The 26226-nt window shown below is 44.4% G+C and overlaps 1 protein-coding gene across 1 annotated transcript; it reads right to left on the bottom strand.

Moving 5' to 3' along the window:
• Positions 1-6548: 6548 nt before the first annotated feature.
• LOC139156129 (vomeronasal type-2 receptor 26-like) lies at positions 6549-25942 on the bottom strand. Its single transcript, XM_070731437.1, has 5 exons — positions 25660-25942; positions 19745-20539; positions 10179-10391; positions 9452-9578; positions 6549-8073 (listed from the first exon to the last, which is right to left on the bottom strand). The coding sequence occupies exons 1-5, from the start codon at positions 25873-25875 to the stop codon at positions 7163-7165; spliced, it is 2262 nt and encodes a 753-aa protein (XP_070587538.1). The 5' UTR covers positions 25876-25942; the 3' UTR covers positions 6549-7162.
• Positions 25943-26226: the final 284 nt, after the last annotated feature.

Genomic DNA, 26226 nt, shown 5'->3' with positions numbered 1-26226 from the left:
ACCCAATATATCCCTCATTGTGTAATGGACAAAAGCAATAAATAAAATAAATAAATAAATAAATAAATAGATAAATAGATAGATAGATAGATAGATAGATAGATAGATAGATAGATAGGTATCGGATAGCCCAAACCTGGGCGGGGCAGGACATGTATCCCTCCACCCCATTATCCACTTTATCCCCCACCCCCGCAACGGCCTTCAAGCTTCATTTTGACTTTAGGGGGACAAAAGGTGATGCCTTTGAGCCTCCCCCAAATAAATGCCACTGAGGGGAGAGGGGTCCCCAAGGGGTCCCAGGTGCCAATGTCTCCTCCCAGGTTAGAGGGGAGCCCAGCTAGTCCTGGGGAGGTGAAATCCTGGAGCAAAAATGGAGTCAAAGCTGCTGGTTGTTGGACGTGGAAGGCGTTTATGTGGATTTGCAGACCGCTGTGTATTTTACCAATAAAGGGGGAGATTTGTTCCTCGGGGCTGGCCGTGGGTTATTTTTTCCCAGAAGGGAACAAAACAGGAGTGAAAAATCACAGTTCCTTAAGCCCTTCTTCTACAGCTACTCAAGGAAGCCTGCAATTCTCCCTTTCTAACTGTCCCAGAAGAGAAGAACCAGAAGCGATCAAGTGTTCATAAGACGAAGGCATGGGTGGGATATTGTTGGTGCGGTGTTGTGGTTGTGTGTTGTGTGTGGGTTAAGGAGAGGGTGAAGGTTTTAAAATCCTGTGCTCGAAAACGGTGATGCGTGCCAATTTCTCTGACCAACACAACAGCCTCACCTTCCAAAATCCTTCGCCGCCTTTCTCGGGCATTTTGCCCGCCCCTCGCCTGCTGTTCTCACGTTCCCTTCGGTTCCCTCCCGGGCTTTACGCCCCCCTCCTCTTCTTCCTCCTCCTCCTCCTCCACTGCTCTCCTTCACCCACATCATGCAACACACAACCACAGCACCGCACCAACAATATCCCTTCCATGCCTTTGTCTTATGAACACGGAATTCACAGACAGACACAGACAGACAGGACGGGGGAGGCTTTTATCTCTCTCCATCCCAGGAGGGGTCCCCAAACGCCCCCCCCCAGCAGCCCCCTGCAGGGAACCCCCAGCAGCAATGCTGCCAGCAGCTTCTTTCCTGGAGGGAAATCCTGGGTTGGAGGGAGGGGAGACGGGCCACCCACCCTTTGCTTGACAACGCTGGGGAGACCCCCTTATAAAGGTGGAGTTCCTTCTTGGTGCTCCCAAAGGGCATCCAAACGTTCCTGGCACCAAGTGGGAAAGAAGCCCCAAAGGGAAGAAATTCCCGCGCTGGCTGCGATTGTGGCTCGGAGGAGATAGGAAGCCCCCCCTCCTTGCAAGCCCTGCTCCTCCCCCCCCCAGCTAACTGCCATCTGGTGGGACCCCCTTCTCAGGGATGCTCCTCCCAGCCCTTCCCTCCCGGCAGCCTCTTAGCTGGGGGGGAGGGGTGCCTCGGTGCAAAGGGTGGGGGGTGGGGACAGACGCCGGGGAAGCTTTTTCTCCCTTCCCCCCTCCGTGCCTTTTCATCAGCCTGGGGAGCGAGAGAAACAAAGACGGGCAAAAGGCGGACGCGCATATTCAGCTCCTCTTTGAGACTAAAGAGCTGCCAGGGCAGCACCGCCTGATGAGGGAGCCCCCTGGTGGTCAGCCACGGCCACGGCAGCCGCTGCAATCCAAGTGGGGCTGAGATCTGATGGGTGGAGGGAGTGGATGACGGCTCACCAAGGGGCTCATTTCGGCTCACGAGAAAGGCCCAACGCTAACTGACACCGGTCAGTTCACGGACAGAGTCCGCATCACCTATGCCTGATGGAGGCGCAGAGCAAGGGTTAAGGCCAGAGAGGTTAGTAGTCCTAGAGAGGAAAGGAGTTCTGGCTTCCTGCCTTCCCTACAAAAGGTCCTCCCACCTGAAATTCTCCACCACCACACATCAGGGAGCTACTGTGAGGAAAACGTTCCCTTGCGCATGCTCCCTTGCTCCTCTGAAGCTGCCCTTTCCCAATAGCGGAAGCAATTCTCCCACTTCCTGTGACACTTGCATTACCCAGAATCCTAGAGGGAAAATCCAGGCCATCCCCCATCTGTCCGTTGTGATCCTCCCAGCCAATGAGGACAGGGCTGCCTTCTTCAGCTTCTGGCCAAGAGGCTGGTGGAGGTTCCCTGGGGGGTTTGCAAGTCCCGCCCCCAGATCCCAGACAGGCGCTTCTCTCCTTCGTTGCCCCTCTCGCAACTCCGACTCTGCGGCTGCGAAACTTCAGCCAGGGCATCGGCCGCTCTGCGAGTGCGCCTCCCACTCTATGGTGACGGTCATTGGAGGTCCCCACTTCTCCCTTCAGCTCCAATCTCCCCCACCTGAACGCAGGTTAGTCCTCCTATACACATAACCAGTTGGGTTAATATATAACACAAACCAACAATGTAGGCTTCCATGTCATAGAATACTGTTGCTTTAAGAACTAGTGTTACAGATTCTCATAAGAGGAGCCAGAAATCTGACTCTCTCTCTCTCTCTCTCCTATTCTCTCCTATTCATTGCTATTTGTTGTTTGTCTTTGTGACTATGCTGTAGAACTGGGTGTTTAAATGATGGTTTGTGTATTTGTAAACTGAACAAGTTAGCTTGTAGTATTGTATATGTACTGAGAGTTATTGATTGATGTAATTGTGTATGACTAGCATTGTTCTTGACTTAAGATAATTGCAAAAATAAATAATATTTTATACACTGAATGTAACTGAATTGTATGACTGAATCATTATTTATTTATTTATTTATTAATAAATAAATAAATAAATAAACTGAATTGTATGACTGAATCATTACCTCTGGCCTCTCAGTTGGATATCTGCTACTCCATCTTTCCTCTGTGTCCTTTTACCTTGGACCAGTCAGAGGTCACTCTGCACACTCCTTAACAGCACTGACTGACCGGAGCCCCTGCCAGCCTGCCCAGGAAGCCCCTCCATCTTGGGATGGTGATGGAGCCAGACTCTTCCTGGGGAGGGGAGCCTCGCAGGACCCTTGCCTGCCCTCCCTTCCTCCCACAGGCCCTGCTTACTCTTCCCAGGCGCCCAGCAGGGAGACACCGGGCAGCCCTGACAGTCACAGCTGAGCTGACTCGGCCATGGCCAGGGCTCCCCACCTGCAGCTGAGCTTGCCCTACAGGGGGGCAGGTGGGGCCTCCGTTTCGGGAAAAGGAATCCTCCATCTGAGTATTGTATTGGCAGTTCTGTGTTAGCAAAAACTTCAGAAGAGAAGGATTTAGGGGGTAGTGATTTCTGACAGTCTCAAAATGGGTGAACAGTGCGGTCAGGCGGTAGGGAAAGCAAGTAGGATGCTTGGCTGCATAGCTAGAGGTATAACAAGCAGGAAGAGTGAGATTGTGATCCCGCTATATAGCGCGCTGGTGAGACCACATTTGGAATACTGTGTTCAGTTCTGGAGACCTCACCTACAAAAAGATATTGACAAAATTGAAGGGGTCCAAAGACGGGCTACAAGAATGGTGGAAGGTCTTAAGCATAAAACGTATCAGGAAAGACTTCATGAACTCCATCTGTATAGTCTGGAGGACAGAAGGAAAAGGGGGGACATGATCGAAACATTTAAATATGTTCAAGGGTTAAATAAGGTTCAGGAGGGAAGTGTTTTTAATAGGAAAGCGAACACAAGAACAAGGGGGCACAATCTGAAGTTAGTTGGGGGAAAGATCAAAAGCAACGTGAGAAAATATTATTTTACTGAAAGAGTAGTAGATGTTTGGAACAAACTTCCAGAAGACGTGGTTGGTAAATCCACAGTAACTGAATTTAAACATGCCTGGGATAAACATAGATCCATCCTAAGATAAAATACAGGAAATAGTATAAGGGCAGACTACATGGACCATGAGGTCTTTTTCTGCCGTCAATCTTCTATGTTTTTATGTTTATACACAGTGGCAGCAAAGGCAGCAGCAACACCTGCAGCACCTCAGTCATCCCCACCAAGCAGAAGCAACCGGGCGCAGCAGCAGAAGCCACCAGCGAGCAAACCTTTCGGGTGGTGGTGGTGGGGAGAGCGCAGGTGAGACGCAGCACCAGGACAAGGAACCTTTTGGCTGCATGCAAGAAATCTTTCCCCCCTTTCAGCCCAAGAGGCTGCGCAGGTGCCATGAGTCTCATGAAGGCTCATTTCTGGCAGAGTTTGGAAGAGAGAAAGATTCCTTGTGTCTCCTTTCTCCGCTGTCCCTCCCCTCCCCACCTGTCACTCCCTTTCACCGGCCGAGATGGGCAGGCCAGATTCGGGGAGCTGGATGCGCTGCCACCACTCAGGAAGAGAAGAACATGAGACATGGGCTCCCTCGCAGCCCCTCCCCTCTCTCTCCTTCTCCTGAGTGGCAGCAAAGACCGGCCGAGAAAGAGAAGCAGAGAGCTGCCAGACTCTGGTAAGATGTTCCGGCACAATTTGAGGGTGGCAGATGGGACAGGGGATTCATGTAGGTTGTTGGGGAAAGGGGCCTATTTGGGGGAGGGCTTATTTCAACACATGTCCTGAAATATCCTGTCCCATTTATCAGAATATGTCTTATTATAAGGGAAACATGGTATTATTATTATTATTATTATTATTATTATTATTATTATTATTATTAGTAGTAGTAGTAGTATTAGTATTATTAGTATTAATCATTATCATCATTATCATTATTATTATTATTATTATTATTATTCCTTTTACTCATTAATTCAATTCAATTCAATTCATTAGACTTGTATGCCGCCCCTCTCCGCCAGCTATCCATCCGACATTGAGTCTGCCCTTATACTATTTCCTGTATTTTATCTTAGGATGGATATATGTTTATCCCAGGCATGTTTAAATTCAGTTCCTGTGGATTTACCAATCACGTCTGCTGGAAGTTTGTTCCAAGCATCTACTACTCTTTCAGTAAAATAATATTTTCTCATGTTACTTCTAATCTTTCTTACTTAATCAGTTTGGATGATATTGCTGCAGTCGCATATTAAGTGTGAAATCATTTCAACTTTGTCATTGCAAACTGGGCAGTTTGGATTGTCAGTGGATTTCTGTATCTTTTCCTTCATGGCAAATTCTTGAGCAGCGAATATTAAACCTTCTGTTTCTTACTTGATGGTTCCCAACTTAAGTCATTCCCATGTAAGGTTGTCATCACATTTTCCTTCAATGTTTTTCAAGTGTTGTCCATGCAAAGCTTTGGTTTTCCATCAATTTAATCTGACAACCAGCAGTTTTTCCTTATATTCTGCCTTTGTTTCTGTTGTTTTTATAATGTTCTCTGTTTTCACAGCTTGCAGCATTTTTTCTCTACTTTGGTTCACATAATCATTCAAACTTCGTTTTTCTTCTTCTACAGTTTGATGGATTTGCAAGAGCCCTCTGCCTCTTATTTTTCTTAGCAAGTACAACTTGCCAATGTCATATTGTGGATGTAAAGCTTGGTACATATTGAAAAGTTTGTGTGTTTTCACTCTATGTTTTCCAATTCAGCCAAAGTCTACCTTGATTTTATTTATTTATTGGATTTGTATGCCGTCCCTCTCCGCAGACTCTAATCCTCACTTAGGCATGGAAATCATGTGGCTCAGAGTTCTAATCCTCCCTTAGCATGTCAACATCCTGGATGACTTTGGGCCAATCACCAGGAGACTCCTGAGTTCCATTCCCGCCTAAGTGCTTTTTGATTGGGAGTATGAAACTTGCAAAAAATTTATTAGATTTATGTGGAATACCAGAATTGAGGATTCCTATTATGTAAGATGTCTTGGTGTCCAATCCTGTGTGGTGAGATGGAGGAAAGTGAAATTGAGGGGAAATGCCTGTTCCATGTTGAGAAAAGCCATAGGTCTCCACCTTCTGCTCGTGGGAGAACCAGAGGTATTTGTGTGGTCACTGTGCATCTTGGACTGACCTTCATCTGATCCATCACAGCTTTTCTTATCTACTTAAAATGGAAGTTGCAAATGGTTTCCATTCGCTATTCAGAGCCATTTTGAGACCTAAACATTGATTCCCAATTGATCAGAAATCTGTGTGGTTGGAGAGCAGAACGGTTTCCATGGGAGCCTCTTCCATAAATCTATATGTTCCCATCAGTGGTGAGATTCAGCCAGATCACACCAATTCAGGAGAACCGGTTGTTAACTTTCTGAGCAGTTTGGCAAACTGGTTGTTGGAAGAAATCATTAGGGCAGAGAACAGGTTGTTAAATTACTTGAATCCTCCCCCCCTGGTTCCCCCCCCTTATTCAACCCCTTCTTGGACCTGGATGAATATTATGCAGCATTTAATTTTTGTGACCTACTTTTAGAGAGAATCCCTTCAACCTCCTCCTGGGGAGAGTCTCAAGGTCTCCTTTCTCTGGAAATCTTCTCCTGTCCTTCACCAACAAGACAAGCTTGGAAGAGGAGCAGAGAAAATGATTTAGGCAGATATTGTAGAGTGAAAAATTGAAGGATCTGAAAACTGCTATTTTATTTCTCTGCTTGAAAGAAAAAAAGTGGAAAATTAATTACAAAACTTTTTTTAAAATTTACTTTATTTTTTTTTATTTTGGTGCAAAGTACAGAAACATAAAAATAAGAATCTCAAACTGAAATCCCAAAGAGCTGTTCTGCTGAACACTTTCTGCAATGGAGGTTTTATCAGGAAATCATGGAAGAATTATATAAAATAAAAAACCTTTTTAAAAGGAAAGAATTATATAAGAGGAATCAAGATTTCCTTTCCAAGCTGACAACTGATCAAACCTGGAATTTCACACAATTCTGGCATTTTCATGGAGAGGATCAGGCAACCAGACTGGTACTTGGTGCCAACAGCTTCATCCTGATCTCTTTTCCTACTCATTCTCTCTCACAAACACTTTTAGCTGTTGTCAATAGTAACAAGTGCCCACATTTTTTTCTATAAGCTTTCACATTCAGTAGCTGTTGCTGAACAGCTGAATTCCTCTGAATTTTACAGAGCAAGATTTATTGAAAGGGGACGGAGCTGCAAGAATTCGAATTGTTCAACCATTTCCCACTTTGAAACATATAGATATGTTTTTCTTTGACTCCTGCATACTATCTAAATGGAAATCAAATGAACATCACATTAATAATTTTTCCAATATCACAATGGTGTTATATATCATGTTTTTACATTTGTTCTGGCTGTGAGATGCTCCTTTGTGTTCAGGTCTGGCCTTAGAAGGATAATGTAGCACTTAGGGATGAAGATGCAGCCCAGAAGACCAGCACTGGAGGCCAGGATGGAAAAGATCTGAACAGCCACCATGTATTTCCCTTTGGTGCTCAGGTAGGTGGGCACAAAAGTCACCCAGACACTGCAGAAGACCAGCATGCTGAAGGTGATCAGCTTGGCTTCGTTGAAGGCCCCAGGCAGATTCCTGGCCAGGAAAGCCACCGTGAAGCAGATGGCAGCCAGGAAGCCCATGTAGCTGAGGGTGACGTAGAACATGACAACAGCCCCTTCGTTGCATTGCAGGATGATCTCTCCATGCTGGGAGTGGAAATCAGATTCAGGGAAGGGGGGAGAAACTCCCAGCCAGATGGAGCAGATGACAATTTGGACAGCAGAAGAAGAAAGGATGATGGAGTTGGCCAAGCTCTTCCCCAACCATCTCTTCATTTGGTTTCCTGGTTTTGTGGCCAGAAAAGCCAGCACCACTGTGATGGTTTTGGACAAGAGAGAAGAAACGGCAACTGAGAAGATGATACTGAAAACTGTCTGTCGGAGAAGGCAGGTGGCTTTCCTTGGTTGACCAATGAAGAGAGAAGAAGACAAGAAGCAAAGCAGGAGGGAGACCAGGAGGATGTAGGAGAGGTCCCGGTTGTTGGCTTTGACAATGGGGGTTTCTCGATATTTAATGAAGATGATTAAAACAAGGTCTGTGATTAAGAACAACAGGAGGGCAAAAGAGACCAGAATGATGCCCAGAAAGTCTTCATAAGACAGGAAGGTTATAACTTTGGGGATACATTGGACTCTGCGCTCATTAGGATATTTATCATTCGGACACTTGGTGCATTTTTCAGTATCTAAAAAATAAAAAGCAATATTACTTTTATATATTTTTTACATTGCAAGAAATATCTTTTTGGACAACATCTAATTTCAGAAAAATTTCCAAGACATATTTTTAAACAATTCCATTCAAAAGAGCTTAGAAAGATATTTTTAAAAATGTAGCTGGGTGTATAAAGTTGAGGGGAGTCATCGGATATTAATTATTTTCTGTGCATTGTGTAGAATCTTCATAGGAACCTACATTATTAGAGGTTAATGATGAATCATATAATCTTTTAGCCAAACATCCTGAGTCCTGCCCCATGGCAGTTAAAGGGACTTGGAGGATGCCTAGAGTAGTCAATAACATCTGGAAGCAATATGCCATTAAGGAAAAACTTCCTAACAGTGAGAACAATTAACCAGTGGAACAGCTGGCCTCCAGAGGTTTTGTGTCCTTCCATATTGGAGGTTTTAAAGAAGATATTGGACAGTCACTTGTCTGAAATTATATAGATCCATGATGGCAAACTACGGCAAGGGTGTCAGAGGTGGCACGCAGAGCCCTCACTCTGGGAATCTGCCATTGCCAGCTGATCTTCTGATTTCCAGTGCAGGCAGTGGAGCACTGAGAAACAGCCTGAAAAGAGCCTGTAAAATGGTCCAGAAAACAGCCAAAAGAAAGACAGTTTTCACGCCGTTTTTCGGACCAAAAATGAACCAAAAAACAGCCAGAAACAGCCAGAAAATTGGCCAAAACAGACATGTTCACGCTGGCCAGCTGGTCTTTGAGTTCGCAATGCTCCAGCATGTGTATCTGCATGTTCTGGTTTGGGCACTCGGTGCCAAAAATGTTCACCATCACGGGTATAAATTATCCTATTTGAGCAGGTGGCTGGACTAGAAGACCTCCAAGGTCCCTTCCAGCTCTATTTTCATTGATTGATGGATCGATATGACAGGCAGAATATTTGTGTAAGGAATTCCCCCCAACACTATCCACAACACCACATGATGGACCTCCTCAGTGATCCTCAAGGGGAGGCCAATATACAGTGAATTGGAAGGTCTTTCAGAAGGTGAACCTGAAAGAATTCATCAAGTTTCAAAGATCTCAGATGGTCCTAGAAAGATAAACTTAGCAGCACTTCTCCAAACTAAAAAGCAGAAGAGATATTTCCTCTGCTGTTAGTAAAGATTGACCAGTCTGCCACCCCCTCCTCCCATCTCTTCCCAGGCCTCCTTCAAAGTCTTTTTGATTTACTTCCTTTTAGATAAGAAATTGTGTAGGTTACAAAAAAGAAGAAAAAACAGTTTTGCTTCAATCTGCCTTTTAACTTGCACTTTCATGAAAATGTTCTGGATGGATTCAGTTCCACCAAGCCTCCCATTTTCCTCAGGGTCACCCACCTTCCTGAGTGGAGAAGGTCCCCTCCGGACAAGGAACGCAGTCGTAGCAGCAAACTGGCTCTCCTTCTTGAGCCCTCTTGACAAATCCAGGATGACAACTTTTCACACATTTGGACTCAGGCAGGGACTGAGCAGAAAAAAGAGAATGTGTTAGGAAATACGTTAGGACTCTCCATCTATAGAAAATGGAGGTAAAAATGGATGGAGACAATTAGCCTCTGGTCTTCACTGAGGTTAATATGAAATCTCTGATTACTTTTGAACAGATGCAGGAGATATAACGATTGGCAGATTCTTCATTTAATTCCTCCCTTTTGCTTTTAGAATTTAACATTACAATAAAGTACTTTTCTATTTAATAAAGGTCTGGAGGAATATAATTGCAGAAAAAAAGATTTAAGTATGAGGGTACTGTACATTCATATTAAAACTGAGAATAAAGTTTACCGTAAAAGATTTAGGAAACGTTTACCGGTATTTCATTCAGTTTTTTAACGTGGAATAAAGCTATGATGAAGAAAGAAACCTGTGACCATTAAGATCTTGAAAGATTTCCATAAAACATGGCAAAGCTGCTCCACTTTTCGTACTGTCTCTTGAAGAACGTCCATTAGATGACACCAACTGGCAAGGAAGGCCAACCACCCTGGAGACTCTTGACTTTCCCCACTTGAAATGGGACCTCAGGCTTTGGAAAACAGAGAAAAGACAGCAAAATTTATCCCACCTTATTGAGCAACTTTAGCCGTGAAAGAGCATCTTGGTTGATAGAAAGTCTCTGTCTTACAAAATCCGCCAGAGTCTCTCTCCTGGGATACTCATTAGGGAGAACCAAGTAGTAGGCAATGCCCAGATCTGCTTTTATCTCTCCATTTTGGTCCAAGTACAGTTTAAAGTTTGTAATATTCCAATATTCATTCTTCTCCACAAAGGGATGAAACTAAAATGGGAACATCGAGGAATTTGAAATACAGAAAACGTTGTTTCTTATCCCACATTCAGTCTTTCTTCTACAATTATTTAATCTCCAAATATGGTTAAATAAAACTGCCAGTATCTTCAAAAGTGAATGAAAAAGTTTGAGAAAATTTGTCAATCATATACTGACAAAACAAAAAGAAAATATAATTGACACAACTGGTCAATTATAGGGAACATTCTAGAGAAGATGACAAATGAATGAACAGAGAGGAAAAAAAGATGATTCATAAACTCTTTAGAAACCACACGTAGATTCCCAGAGAACATGGGTTTATCAAGAAGAAAGGTGTCAGGCTAATCTTCTCCCTGGTCATCCATATGGAAAACATCTCCAGATGTGCTAATTCTACTTGACTGTAATGCAACATTAACCAAATGTTGCAAATCTGAAAGAACAAATCTCCCACCAACTCTTTTCTCAGATTGAAAAGTTAGCCAGGATCCTTCCTGAGTTTCCTTCTCTCCCATTATGCAGCTGCAGGATTCTCCCCTCTGATCTGATCCTTCCCTAGGCAGCCTCTCTTCTCCTCATCCCTAAACTCATTCTCAGATATCATTACACTTCCAAAATAATGTATTTTTGGAGTATAAGATGCCTTTCCTTCCCCAAAAGGAAGGTGGAAATGTTAGAGCATCTTATGCACTAAAATACAGGGATTTTTGGCCTTCCTAAGACCTGCTCCATGTCAAAACACGTGTGTTGATGGTTTGGAAGGGCTGTAAAGTGATCCTGGAGGCTGAGGGTGGGCAAAACCTTTTTTTCCCTCATTTACCTCTTTGAAATCTTGGTGTCTTATGCACAGGGACCACACTGGAAGTTCTAAAGATGTTGGATAACCACTTATCTGAAGTGGTGTAGGGTTTCTTGCCTAGGCAGAGGGTTGGACTAGAAGACCTCTGAGGTCCCTTCCAACTCTGTTATTCTATATTCTAATACAGGGATCCTCAAACTAAATCCTGTGGGGTGGATACAGCCCACCAATGCAAAGTATCAGGTGCATGGAGTGTTGGAATGAAGCCCCACCCCTTGCCCCGCCCCTCACCATTGGCCTTATCTTCCCGGGAGCATCTACTCCAGCAGTGTTTCTGTCATTGGCTGAGCTGCCCTTCTGATGACACAGCTGCTGCCAGTGGATGGGTTGGGAAGGGGCTGCTTTGAAAAGTAGCCCTTTCAAAGTGGGTGAGTGGGTGAGGGACGTATCTCCATCTCTCCTAGCTTTTTCAAAATCAGCTGAAGTTGGCTAACACTAATTCAAGTGCAACCGCAGCATAAGGCCTAAAGGAGAATTCACCCACTGCTTTGGTTCTTGCCATATATAAAGTACATTCACCCAATTGGTTGCTGGACAAATTCGTAGCTTTCATGTGTGTGGATACATATGCACAAGTGTGGCAAGAAGCAAATCAGTGTGAATTCTCCTTCTGGCTTAAAATCTCAAATAACTAAGTTAGGCAAGTGGCAAGAAAGTTTGTGCTCTTTTTCCCTTTGGGGGGGGGTGTCTTATTAAGTAAATAGATTCCTCGTGGTGAGCAAGTACAGCTCAGGAAGGAGAAAGAGAAAAAAATTGGACTGTTACATTGGCCACGCCCACCCAGTCACCACCCACCTGGTCCCACCCCCCAGCCATCTGAAGGACTGTGAATCGCCCACCTATGTTTGAGGACCCCCATTTTAGTATTCAACTGGGGGACAATATACAGTATATGTATGTGGGTTTGTCTATTTTTAAATATACAATTTTTGAAATAAGTTTCATCTACTTTCCTTTTGCCTTTGTAATAGTTCAATTTTTTGAAGCTTGTTTTTTACCTTTCTAAATAAGAGAAAATTTAATGAGTGGAATATCAAGTTTGCAGAAAAAATATGCCTGATTTCCACAGAGAGAAGGGTGCAGTAATAAAAGCAGTAGAAAAATCATCAAGGGTTTTTTTTTAAGCACATATGACTTGAGTAACAATAGAGTCTCATATAAGAACATTAATGATGGACTGGAAGAAATATGAGGGACACCAAACTTGACATGCATGTTTGTGAAAATGACCTCAAAATCGTAGTTAACTGGAAACAGAATATGAATCAGCAGGGAGATGTTCTTGGAAAAAAGGCAAATGCAGCCATAAGAATCCCAGGAAGTGAATGTTCTGGCTTGGGGAGACATCAACTCAACGACCAAGTCCGCTTGCAGGCACCAAGCTTGGAGGAGAATTTGCAAAAAATCTACATCAAGTTCAGGGAAGAACAAATACAGTATTTCCGAGTCTGCGTAGAGGGGTGGCATACAAATCTAATAAATTATTATTATTATTATTATTATTATTATTATTATTATTATTATTAATATTCAGAGTATAAGAAGCTCCAGATTATCAGATGCACCTACCTTGTTTGGGGAGGAAAACAAGGGGAAAAAATCTGCCTCCCAGAAATTTGCCTCCTTGCAGCAAACAGCCCGTTTCAGCTTCAGCACAGCCTGATTAGCACAAGCAGAGAATTGTGGGTTGGATCGGCCTCATCAGCTGTTTCAGGCTGCAAGGAGTGCCATAGGCTATTGCCGCCTCTGCACGCTCTATTTTCTGGGTGGTGGGGATCAGAAGGGGTGGAAAATGGGGCAGACGGAGGCAGCAATGTGAATCTCTCAGTCCGAAACAGCTGAGGGTCGTGTGGATGCTTGTGTTAATCAGGCTGTGCTGAAACTGAAACAGGCTGTTTACCGTTTGCTGCAAGGAGGCAAATTGCTGGGAGGCAGAGGCCACAGGTTGGGGGGCCGGTGGGAGGGTGGGTCTACATTGGGTGTGTAAGATGGACCCAAATTTTCACCCTCTTTTTGGGGTGGAGCAATATTGGGTTGTTACCAGTATGGAAAAGGGTGGCGCATTGGTAGCATAAGTTGAGCTGCGCTTGTGTGTCCTAGCGAGATTTTGATTGTGTGTGTGCAGAATGGGAATCCGCCCCAGGTGGGGGAGAGTGCATCTTATACTCCAAAAAAATTATTTATTTATTTATTTATTTATTTATTTAATTTGTTTAATTTATTTAATTTATTTAATTTATTTAATTTATTTAATTTATTTAATTTATTTAATTTATTTAATTTATTTAATTTATTTAATTTATTTAATTTATTTAATTTATTTAATTTATTTAATTTATTTAATTTATTTAATTGTTTATTTTGTCCAATACACAATCAGGGTTTTAGTGGGTATATATCTATATACACATAGTAAAATACATGATGAAGGTTATAGAAGAGACACTCATAGTAAAATATATCTAAGAAAGAATAGAAAAGAAGGTATTGTGATAAAACATATCAATGAAACAATAGAAGAAGAGATATAGGAATAGAAGAAAGGAATAGGCGATATCGGAGAGCAATAAGACAGGGGATGGAAGGCACTCTAGTGCACTTGTACTCGCCCTTTACTGACCTCTTAGGAATCTGGATAGGTCAACCGTAGATAATCTAAGCGTAAAGTATTGGGGGGTTTGGGGATGACACTACAGAGTCCAGTAATGAGTTCCACGTTTCGATAACTTGGTTACTGAAGTCATATTTTTTACAGTCAAGTTTGGAGCGATTGATATTAAGTTTAAATCTGTTGTGTGCTCTTGTGTTGTTGTGGTTGAAGCATATGATCTTGAGATGCGATATGGGTTCCAAACAGATGAGCTGTATTCGAGGATGGGTCTGGCAAAAGTTTTGTAAGCTCTGGTAAGTAGTGTGAGATTGCCAGAGTAGAATCTGCGTAGGATTAGGTTTACAACTGTTGAAGGCTTCTTGGCTATGTTGTTGGATGGGCTTTGGCACTTAAATCTTTTGTTATTAGTATACCGAGGTCTTTAACCGAGTGGGGGTTATCTGTGACAATTTGATTATTCAGTTCGTATTTGGAGTTCAGATTCTTCTTCCCAATGTGTAGGACAGAGCATTTGCTAGTTGAGATTTGGAGTTGCCATGTGTTAGACCACTCAGAAACAGCGTCAAGGTCTTTTTGGAGAATAGTTGTGTTATCGGTGGTGTTACATCGTGGGCGAAGAGGACACAGTTGCTTGTGATGTACAGTAAGGCAAAGAAGAGATCAAAGGAGCCGCTTGTAGCCTTGAGGAAAGAGAAGAAGGAGGAGAGCTGAAGATCGGGAGGAGTCTGGGAGCCCCTTTTCCAACGGACACCATCTCTCGATTGAGGAGGGGAGGATGCAGCCCTCTTCTGATCACTGACACACGTCACACACCAACCTAAGATCTGCTCACTGTTACTCCAGGGTGTCAGACATGGAAAAATGAGCTCAGTTACAGGAGAGGAGACTTTAGGTGAACGAGAGAGAGAAATACCCTCAAAGGATGAGCTCTTTTAGAGCTGAGCCAGGAAAGCAGAGAAGCTCAGTTTCCCCTTCGTGGATTCTCTGAATGCAAAGACGGAGCCGCCATCAGTCAGAGAAGCTTTAACTGGGATGGCTGCAGAGAGGAGGGGTTGGGCTAGATGGTCTCATGGCCTCCTCCAAGTTCATAAAGGTCAAATTCCACAATGCTAATCACAAACCTATACAGCATTTTCAAATTAACAGTGTTTAATATCGAAATGCCATGGTTCCTACCGGTCCAGTCCAGTCCAAGCACAACGGGAGCCTCGTACTGGCCTCGTACTGGTCCCCAGAGGCTGCCATTTCCCCCAAAATTGTTTTGAATGTCTTTTTGATTTTGGGATTTCTTTATTTTTTTCTTCTTCTGTGCATGCACAGAAGCCAGGTTTTCAGCACTGAACATGTGTCACCATTTTGTTTTTGGTGGCTTTAAAAAAAAATAAATTTAAATGTTTTTCCTTCTGTTTTTCGGCCCACTCATGATGGTCACTGGCCTGGTACTGGTCTCTGGGGGCTGGCATTTTTTCCCCAATTTTTTTCTGAATATTTTTTGATTTTGGGGGGATTTCTTTAATTTTTCTTTTTCTGAGCATGTGCAGAAGGAGAGAAAGAAAGAAAGAGGGGGAGAGAAAGAGAAAGAAAGAAAGAAAGAAAGAAAGAGAAAGAAAGAAAGAAAGAAAGAAAGAAAGGGGATGGGGAGAGGGAGGGAGGGAGTGGAGGGTGGAAGCTCTGAGAAGGAAGTTTGGGTGGGTGGCAGTGAGGGAGGAAAAAAGAAAGAGGGGGAAAGGAAGGAAGGAACAGAGGGAGAGAAAGAGAGGGGGAAGGAGGGGGAAGGAGGCAGGGAGGGAGGGAAGGAGGAAGGAAGGAAGGAAGGAAGGAAGGAGAAGTTGAGCGGGTGGGTGGAAGGAATGGAAAGAAAAAAAGAAAGAAAGAGGGAGGGAGGGAGGGAGGGAGGAAGCAAGGAAGGAAAGAGTGAGAAGGAAGATTGAGTGGGAGGGAGGGAGGAAAAGAAAAAAGAGAAGAGAGCGAGTGGGAGGAAGAACTGAGGAGGTTTTTTTCTTTTTATGAGCATGTGCAGAAGGAGGGAAAGAAAGAAAGAGGGGGGGGGGGAAGAAAGAAAGAAAGGCTTTAAAAATATATATTTAAATGTTTTTCCTTCTGTTTTTCGGCCCACTCATGATGGTCACTGGCCTGGTACCGGTCCCTGGGGGCTGGCATTTTTTTCCCAATTTTTTTTGGAATATCTTTTGGTTTTGGGGGATTTCTTTAATTTTGTTCTTTTTCTGAGCATGTGCAGAAGGAGGGAAGGAAAGAAAGGAGGAGAGAGAGAGATAAGAAAGAACGAAAGAAAGAAAGGGGAAGGAGGGAGGGAGTGGAGGGCAGAAGGACTGAGGAGGAAGTTTGGGTGGGTGGCAGTGAGGGAGGGAAAGAAAGAAATAAAGAGGGGGAGAGAAAGAGGAAGGAAAGAATGGAGGGAGAGAAAGAGAGATTGAGGGAGGAAGGGAGGGGATAAGGAGGCAGGGAGGGAGGGAAGGAGGGAGGAAGGAAGGAAGGAGAAGTTGAGTCGGTGGGTGGAAGAAATGGAGAGAAAGAAAGATGGGGGAATGAGAAAGAAAGAAAGAAAGAAAGAAAGAAAGAAAGAAAGAAAAAAGGTGGAGGGAGGGGGAGGGAGGGAGTGGACAGTGGAAGGAGTAAGGAGGAAGTTTGAATGGGTGGCAGTGAGGGTGGGAAAAAAGAAAGAGGGGGAGAGAAAGAGAAAAGAAGGAAGGAATGGAGAGAGAGAAAGAGAGAGGGAAGGAGGGAGGGAGGGGGAAGGAGGCAGGGAGGGAGGGAAGGAGGGAGGAAGGAGAATTTGAGTCAGTAGGTGGAAGGAATGGAGGGAAAGAAAGAAAGAGGGGGAGAGGAAGAGAAAGAAGGAAAGAAAAAGAAAGAAAGAAAGAAAGAAAGAAAGGGGGAGGGAGGGGGAGGGAGGGGGAGGGAGGGGAGGGAGGATGGAAGGACTGAGGAGGAAGTTTGGGTGGGTGGCAGTGAGGGTGGGAAAAAAGAAAGAGGGGGAGAGAAAGAGAAAGGAAGGAAGGAACAGAGGGAGAGAAAGAGAGAGGGAGGGAGGAAGAGGGGAAGGAAGGAGGGAATGAGGAAGGGAGGAAGGAGAAGTTGAATGTGTGGGTGGAAGGAATGGAGATAAAGAAAGAGGGGTGAGAGAAAAAGAAAGAAAGAAAGAAAGAGGGAGGGAGGAAGTAAGGAAGGAAAGAGGGAGAAGGAAGATTGAGTGGGAGGGAGGGAGGAAAAGAAAGAAAAAACAGAGGAGAGAGGGAGGGAGGAAGAACTGATGAGGTTTGGGTGTTTGGGTTGGTGGGAGCATGGGAGGGAAAGAAAGAAAGAGAGGGGGAGAGAAAGTGAGAGAGGGAGGAAGAGGAGGAAGGAAGGACTGAGGAGGAAGTTTGTGTGGGTGGGTGGGTGGGAAAGAAGGAGGGAAAGAAAGAAAGAGTGGGAGGGAAAGATAAAGAAAGTGAAAGAAAGAGAAAGAAAGAAAGGGGAGTGAGTGGAGGGAGTGAGTGGAGGGAGGGAGGAAGAAGAAGTTGAGTGGGTGGGTGGAAGGAATGGAGGGAAAGAAAGAGAGGGGGAGAGAAAGAGAAAGAAAGAAAGAAAGAAAGAGGGAGGGAGGAAGCAAGGAAGGAAAGAGGGAGAAGGAAGATTGAGTGGGAGGGAGTAAAAAAGAAAGAAATAGAAAGGAGGGAGGAAGGGAGAACTGAGGAGGTTTGGGTGGTTGGGTTGGTGGGAGCGTGGGAGCGTGAGAGGGAAAGAGAGAGTGAGAGAGAGAGAGGAGGAAAGAAGGACTGAGGAGGAGGTTTGTGTGGGTGGGTGGGTGGGTGGGAAAGATGGAGGGAAAGAAATAAAGAGGGGGAGAGAAAAAGAAAGAAAGAAAGAAAGAAAGGGGAGAGGAAGGGAGTGGAGGGAGGACTGAGGAGGAAGTTTGGGTGGGTGGCAGTGAGGGAGGAAAAGAAAGAAAGAAAGAAAGTAAGTAAGTAAGTAACAGGGGGAGAGAAAGAGGAAGGAAGGAACAGAGGGAGAGAAAGAGGGAGGGAGGAGGGAGGGGGAGGGAGGGGGAGGGTGGAAGGACTGAGGAGGAAGTTTGGGTGGGTGGCAGTGAGGGAGGGAAGAAAGAAAGAGGGGGAGAGAAAGAGGAAGGAAGGAACAGAGGGAGAGAAAGAGGGAGGAGGGAGGGAGGGGGAGGGAGGGAGGGGGAGGGAGGGGGAGGGTGGAAGGACTGAGGAGGAAGTTTGGGTGGGTGGCAGTGATGGAGGGAAGAAAGACAGAGGGGGAAAGAAAGAGGAAGGAAGGAACAGAGGGAGAGAAAGAGGGAAGGAGGCGGGAGGGAGGGGGAGGGAGGGGAGGGAGGATGGAAGGACTGAGGAGGAAGTTTGGGTGGGTGGCAGTGAGGGAGGGAAGAAAGAAAGAGGGGGAGAGAACGAGAAAGGAAGGAAGGAACGGAGGGAGAGAAAGAGATAGGGAGGGAGGGGAAGGAGAAGTTGAGTGTGTGGGTGGAAGGAATGGAGAGAAAGAAAGAGAGGGGGGAGAGAAAGAGAAAGAAAGAAAGAAGGAAGGAAGGAAGGAAGGAAGGAAGGAAGGAATGAAAGAAAGAAAGAAAAAAAGAAAGGAAGGAAGGAAGGGGGAGGGAGGGGGAGGCAGGGAGGACTGAGGAGGAAGTTTGGGTGGGTGGGAGGGAGGGTGGGAAAGTAAGAAAAGGGGAGAGAAAGAGAAAAAAGAAAGAAAGGAAGAAAGAAAGAAAGAAAAGGAATGAAAGAATGAAAGAGAGAGGAGTGAGGGAGGGTTGGACGAAGGAAGGAAGAAAGAAAGGAGGGAGAAAGGAAGGGACAGAGGGAGAGGAAAGTTGCGTGGGTAGGCAGGAGGGAGGGAAAGAAAAAAGAAAGAAAGAAGAGAGAGAGAGAGAGGAAGGAAGGAAGAATGGAGGAAGTTGGATGGGTGGGAGGGAGGGAGGGAAAGAAAGAGGGAAAGAGAACTAGGGAGAAAGGAAGGAGGGAGAGAGGAAGGAAGGAAGACGAAGGTTGGTTGGGTGGATAGATGGGAGGTAGGGAGGTAAAGAAAGAAAGGAGGGAGGAAGAAATGCAGGAAGGAAACATGGATGAAATAGATGAGAAAGAAAGAAAAAAAGAAAGAGAAAAAAGAAAGAAAAGAGGGAGGGAGGGAGAAAGAAAGAAAAGTAATGAAAGAAAGAGAGAGAAGTGAGGGAGGGTTGGATGAAGGAAGGAAGGAAGAAAGAAAGGAGGGAAGATGTTGGATGGGAGGGAGGGAAAGTAAGAAAGGGAAAGAGAAAGAGAAAGAAAGGAAGGAGGGAGGGAGGAAGGAAGGACGAGGAAAGTTGGGTGGGTATTTGGGAGTGAGGGAAAGAAAGAAAGAAAAAAAGAAAGAAAGAAGGAGAGAAAGAAAGAAGAGAGAGAGGAAGGAAGGATGGAGAAAGTTGGATGGGTGGCTGGGAGGGAAGAAAAGTAAGAAAGAGGAAAAGAGAAAGAGAGAGAAAGGAAGGAAGAAAAGAAGGAAGAAATAGATGAGAAAGAAAGAAAAAGAAAGAGAAAGAGAAAAATCCTATTATTTTTAATTGTTCCATGACATGACCACCAAGCATCACCTGCTGAATCACATTTCCATGAAGCCACCACCACCCCGGTCACATGGCTAGTAAGCCCCTTCCACCCAATCACATGACCATCAAGCCACAGCCACAAAATAAGCCACACCCACAGAGTGGTAGTAAAATACTTGGGGAACACACACACACACACACACACACACACACACACAGCTTTGGAACCATTATCCCCTGAGTAATTAAATTGGGCAGATCTGTTGAGGTGGTTCCCCTCCTTCTCCTCTGGATTCCTCCTCCAAAGGATCTGAGATTCATGGATCCCTATCGGGACCCCCTACCTGCCACGGCTGCAGCCTTGGAGACCCCGACCTCTTTTCTCCCTCCGTCCTTCTTCTCCTCAATCTGGGGGAATAGGCGGCATTCAAGACATGGGCCAGAGTCTTCGTGATGGTGTAAAAGTCATAATAATTTGGGAGCTGCATTCTGTTCCTTTTCCTCTGGGTCTCCAGTGGGGCTTTCTGGGTGCATCTTCTGCGGCCTTTGACAGAAAAGTCATTCTTTGAAAGAGAACAGAGAAAATAATGATCTTGGAACTTTTCTTCCACAAATAAAAGGGGTTCAAAGGCTTCATCTTTTGGGCTTTCTTTGGTCAGATAACCAAACTGCAAAATACTGTGGAGGTATTTGAGAAGTCTGCGCTTGTCTATCATATATGCTGCAAAAGTTGTGAGGATCCAGACTTTCCCTTCAATGAGTCCCGGCAAGCGCATAAATGTTAAATGGAAAGGAAGAATTCTGACCCAAAGGAAATCAAATTCCAGGAAGTGAACAAAGACATTGACTTGTCTCCACTTAGAGAGGGCATCCCTGAGATAGGCTGTATATCCTGTTGTTGAGAATTGTTGTGATAGAACCACACAAATTCCATTCCTGACAAGCACAGGAGGGAAAGTCCTCATGAAATTCTCTCCCTTCTCTGTGTCTGAAGCAAAGAGGCCAATCAGGGTCCATCTGAAATGGAGGAGCAGTTGGACAATGGCTGGGTAGTGGATCCCGTCTTTCTGTTGCGTCTGGTGGAAAAAGGGGGATTTGCTTTTATCACTCAGAGCCTCTGAAGCAACTCCTTCTTTGATCTGAAAAAGCAATGAAAATGCTGTGTCATATTTGGGGTCAGATCAAATCCAAAATATTACATTTTAATAAATCCAACCTGCTTCTCATGAATGTATTGGAACAATTTGTAGTTAGACATTGTTTGAAATATTAAAGACAGAATATTAGCAAGATTGTATTATAGAAATGAAAAAGAATAAATTTTTAAAACTATAAACATTGTGAATAATATTACTGTACAACCTCTACAGTTTACCATAATTAGATTAACATATTGAAATGCCGACTGAAGTATTATATTCCAATAAAGGACCTATTATAATTTTTGAGGATTGGTGCATCTTTTTCTGTTTCTGTATCCTAGATTTTTTCTGGAGGACTTTTTTTAGCTTCTTCTCCAGTTATACAAGAAACAGGGAGACCTCAGTTCCTAATACGATTTGTCAGTTGTATAATCCAAGATTTCTCTTTAATTGAACTTTTGTCTGTTTTTGGAGACTGACAGTTTTCGTAGATTAGAATTTATGCCGATATCCATATTTTCTGAATTTAGACATAGCAGAAATTGTATAAATTCCCAATACAACTTTGAGGGCAGCAGCTGGAGTCCTTTTACTCACCCCAAGACCTCAGAGGCCGTGATGGGGTTGGTTCTGCTAGAGATTCCTCTCTGAGGGTTTAGGACCTTTTGCCTCCGTCAGTTGGACGAAGCTCTTTCTTCCGCCGCAGCTGATCGGCCGCTGCCTTCTCTCCCTCGCCCAAAGGCCCCTAGCAATTGGCCCCAGCCCTTTGGTCACACAAATCCACATTCAGCCACAGCCTTTGGGCCACATGGGACACTTCACCACCATCAAATCAGAACGGTTCTTGCAAAATGCTACTTTTGGAAGGAAAGAATGGGACAGTTTGCTCTTTCATACACACACACACACCAGTTGAATGATAGAGAGGGAAGGGACCTCAGTGGCCATCTAGTCTGACCCCCTTCTCATTCAGGAGACTTACAGAATGATAGAGAGGGAAGGGACCTCAATGGCCATCTAGTCTGACCCCCAGCTCAAGCAGGAGAATGGAGGGGACCACAGAGGCCATCTAGTCTGACCCCCAACTCAAGCAGGAGAATGAAATAGAATGACAGAGATGGAGGGGAACTCAGAAGCCATCTAGTCTGACCCCCAGCTCAAGTAGGAGAATGGAGGGGACCTCAGTGGGTATCTAGTCTGACCCCACTTCTCATTCAGGAGACTTACAGAATGATAGAGAGGGAAGGGACCTCAGTGTCCATCTAGTCTGACCCCCAGCTCAAGCAGGAGAATGAAACAGAATGATAGTGAGGGAGGAGACCTCAGAGACCATCTAGTCCAACCCTCTTCGCAAGCAGAAGAATTGGTCTTCTTGTAAAATTATTGGGCTGCTAAATTGGCTGGTGGAACTCCTTGCCTCACAACAAGCTAATCCTTTAAAAGCTAATTTGGGAACCCAATCTGAGCAGTCCTCTCACAAGAGGGGTGGGAGAGAGCGCTAGGTAGCATTCTCTTAGCAAAGGACAGATGTGAAGTTACTGGTTACTGTCTGGGGCCCCTTTATGACCTGCTCCTCATGATAATCTTTGGAATTTTTACAATGCGTGGAGCACTGATGACAAAAGAAAGTGTCAAGAGAGGCAAAAACTCGGAGGCCCCAGAGGTGGGGTAGGGGGCCACCCCCACCCTCCACCCATACACATTTAACAAGAGTTGGAAGGGTCCTTGGTGGTCATCCAGTCCCACCCTGTCCTTCCACCCATACACATTTGTCATATTCTGACCTGCTAAATTGGCCGGGGGAACACACTGCTGCATGGTCCTCTCTCAAACTCCCTTTGCATAAATCATGACGTGAGCAATGACATATGTTCTTGATGAGGTTTTTCCTCTTACTTAGGGACTAGCCCCAGTTTCATATCCTGTTTTTCACACAATGAGCAAAAAATACTATATATGTACATAATACTGCTTCACACGCATGGTTATATAATGGTACAGAGGAAAGGTCATTTGAGTATAAAAGACAACTTGGTATCACAATATGGCTGCACTTTGATTCCCTTCTTTACACAAAATAAACCATCTTTACATTTTCCTCTCAGTCACTCAAAGTCCTTTTCATTCAACTAGACATATTCAATTCCTCCAACCGTTCTTCTTATGTTTAGTCTCTAGATTTTTAATCATCTGAGTCTCTACATTTTTAAAATAATATTGTGATCAAAATTGGATGCAGAATTCCAAGTATGGTCTTGCGAAGGCATTATAAAGCGATACTAATACTTCACATGATTTTATCCATGTGTTGATGCAAATGTTTTGGGCTTTTTTGGCTGGTGCCAAACATTGTTGGTCCATTTTTAAGTGATTGTCCACTAACACTCCAAGATCCCTCTCACAGTTGCTACAATTGAGGCAAATTTCACCTAATCTGTAAGTGTACATTTGGTTTCTCTAGCCTAAGTGTAAAACCTTACATTTGTCTACATTGAATTTCATCTTGTTGGGGGGCCCGGGACAGGGGGTTTTCCTCTGTCCTGGTGCTCCTTGACCTCTCAGCGGCTTTCGATTCCATCGACCATGGTATCCTTCTGCGCCGGCTGGAGGGGTTGGGAGTGGGAGGCACTGTTCTTCAGTGGTTCTCCTCCTACCTCTCCGGTTGGTCGCAGTCGGTGTTAGTGGGGGGTCAGAGGTCAACCTCTAGGTTGCTCCCTTGTGAGGTACCTCAGGGGTCGGTCCTCTCCCCCCTGCTATTTAATATCTACATGAAACTGCTGGGTGAGATCATCCAAGGGCATGGGGTGAGGTATCATCAGTACGCAGATGATACCCAGGTTTACATCTCCACCCCTTGTCCAGTCAGCGAAGCAGTGGAAGTGATGTGCCGCTGCCAGGAGGCTGTTGGGGTCTGGATGGGTGTCAACAGACTCAAACTCAACCCTGATAAGATGGAGTGGCTGTGGGTTTTGCCTCCCAAGGACAATTCTATCTGTCCGTCCATCATCCTGGGGGGGGGGTCATTGCCCCCCTCAGAGAGGTTCAGCAACTTGGGCGTCCTCCTCAATCCACAGCTCCCATTAGAGAAACACCTTTCAGCTGTGGCGAGGGAGGCATTTGCCCAGGTTCACCTGGTGCACCAGTTGCAACCCTATTTGGACTGCGAGTCACTGCTTACGGTCACTCATGCCCTCATCACCTCGAGGCTTGACTACTGTAACACTCTCTACATGGGGCTACCTTTGAAAAGTGTTCGGAAACTTCAGATCGTGCAGAATGCAGCTGCGAGAGCAATCATGGGCTTTCCTAAATATGCCCATGTCACACCAACACTCCGCAGTCTGCATTGGTTGCCGATCAGTTTCTGGTCACAATTCAAAGTGTTGGTTATGACCTTTAAAGCCCTTCATGGCACCGAACCAGATTATCTCAGGGACCGCCTTCTGCCGCACGAATCCTAGCGACCAGTTAGGTCCCATAGAGTGGGTCTTCTCTGGGTCCCGTCAACTAAACAATGTCGTTTGGCGGGACCCAGGGGAAGAGCCTTTTCTGTGGTGGCCCCGGCCCTCTGGAACCAACTCCCCCCGGAGATTGTAATTGCCGCCACCCTCCTTGCCTTTCGTAAGCTCCATAAAACCCACCTCTGCCATCAGGCATGGGGGAACTGAGATATTCTTTCCCCTTAGGCCTTTACAATTTATGCATCTTATGTTTGTTTGTATGTATGTTTAGTTTTACAATAAGGGTTTTTTAGTTGTTTTAGTATTGGATTTACATGTTGTTTTTTATTATTGTTGTTAGTCTACGGATAGGGGCGGCATACAAATCCAATAAATGAATGAATGAATGAATGAATGAATGAAAGAATGAATGAATGAATGAATGAATGAATGAATCTAGATCCTTCTGGATCTCCACCTTATCTTCTGGGGTGCTGGCTATTCCTGCCACTTTAGTGTTGTCTTCAAATTTGATGATATCCCCATTTCTTCCCACATCCAAACCATTCATGAATTTGTTGAAGAGTCCTGGGCCTAAAATGGAACCTGGGGGTCCCCCGCTGCTGGTTTCCCTCCAGGCAGACGTAGTTCCATTGAGGACCACCGGCTGACTCCATCTGGGCATCAGGCTGCCTATCTCACATAGTTTTAGCTTACCGAGAAATAGGTTGTGGTTGACCTTGTCAAAGGCTTTCTGAAATCCAAGTGCTGTATACTATGTGCACTGCCTTTCACTGGTCCACTAATTTAGTAAATGAAATAACATATATTTATGATCTGTTTTGGTCCTAGTAAGTCATTCATATCTATACTGAATAACAAGGGTTCAAATATGTCTCTTTCCTTTCCCTGCTTGGTAAGCATAGGTCCTTCTTTTTGTGACCCCATTGAGCCCAAACCTCCCTCTCCAACAAGGGCTTGGATCAGGGCCAACAGGCTGAGCTCTATTTGGAGGGAAATTTATTTTCTCCATCCTATTTCTCTGTTCATTCAGTCAAATGTTGCACCAACATCTAGAAAGCCTGGAAACCTTGTTTTTCCTCACTGATATAGATTAGATATTTCACAACCAATTTGAGCCAATAGATGAGCATTAACTTATGCATTGTTTCTTATAAAATCTACATAGCTTCTAACTCTAGTTAAAACCTTCTGGTTCTTCTTCAAGGAATGCATTTTTCTCAAGTTTAACTAAGAGGATCATGGCATAAATTTTAGCCACAATATCTGCTAGTCCATTTGGTCTATAATTGCTAGAGTCCTTTTTATTCCATATTCTAGTTACATAAAATGCAAGTATTGCCAACTTCAATCCGAGTGGATAGGGCAGGTCTTGTCTGCTAAAATGAAGATGCCAATAGGAGCCCCAACGACTAGAGATATTTTTAGATCAATTAACTAGTTGGTAGAATGTCTTCTCCAGGGAAGGTATTGCTTGCATCTCAGGCCTTTTATGATTAATCTCAACATGAACATAATGGGGGAGAACATTGACATTTTTGCTAATATGGAGGAAATCAGTTCCTGAATTCCATGCAGAAAACATGATTGCATCTATTGCTCATCTACCATCACCCACCACTTACTTTTACCAGGTGGAGAAAAGCACAAACAAACCTGTGGGACTTTGTAGGTACCTACTAATGTTGACATCTGGATGGAGATTTCCCTTGTAGCTGAATCAAGAAGAGCCAGAAGATTCTCCTTCCTTCCACAGCCGTAGTTGGGGACATTGGCTTCTCCAGTGGAGAGAATGTCCAGCAAGGCATCTGAAGTGCGGAAAGTACTCCTATAGTTGTTATGGATATTGCAGCCAAGTGTGAGGTTGTGCATGAACTGGGAATTCTTGTTAATCAGCTGAATGTTGAAAATAAATTGTAAGCCAAATAAAAGACCATACATATCCCTATTGTAAAAAATATGTTATAATCAACAGCAACAACAAATACTTCTTTTAATATATACTACTCAAAAAAATAAAGGGAACATTCAAAGAACCCATCCTAGATCTGCATGAATGAAATATCCTCATTGAACACTTTGTTCTGTACAAATTTGAATCTGCTGACAACAGCATGTGAAAAGCAACACAATCAGTGTTGCTTCCTAAGTGGACAGTTTGATTTCACAGAAGTTTGATTGACTTGGAGTTATATTCTGTGGTTTAAGTGTTCACTTTTCTTT

Source organism: Erythrolamprus reginae, unplaced genomic scaffold (genome assembly GCF_031021105.1).
Source record: "Erythrolamprus reginae isolate rEryReg1 unplaced genomic scaffold, rEryReg1.hap1 scaffold_318, whole genome shotgun sequence".
NCBI classification, from domain to species: domain Eukaryota; kingdom Metazoa; phylum Chordata; class Lepidosauria; order Squamata; family Dipsadidae; genus Erythrolamprus; species Erythrolamprus reginae.
Note: the sequence above shows the minus strand (reverse complement) of the source record. Positions and strands in the feature narration are given on the sequence as shown.

Bases quoted from the DNA above. Each gene is read 5' to 3' on its own strand.
- LOC139156129 (XM_070731437.1), bottom strand. From the start codon at position 25,875: ATGCACAACCTCACACTTGGCTGCAATATCCATAACAACTATAGGAGT. The intron at 20,540-25,659 runs GTTTGTTTGTGC...TTGCTTTTTCAG, and splicing joins GTACCTACAAAGTCCCACAG to ATCAAAGAAGGAGTTGCTTC. The intron at 9,579-10,178 runs GTGGGATAAATT...TTTTCTGCTCAG, and splicing joins GGCTAAAGTTGCTCAATAAG to TCCCTGCCTGAGTCCAAATG.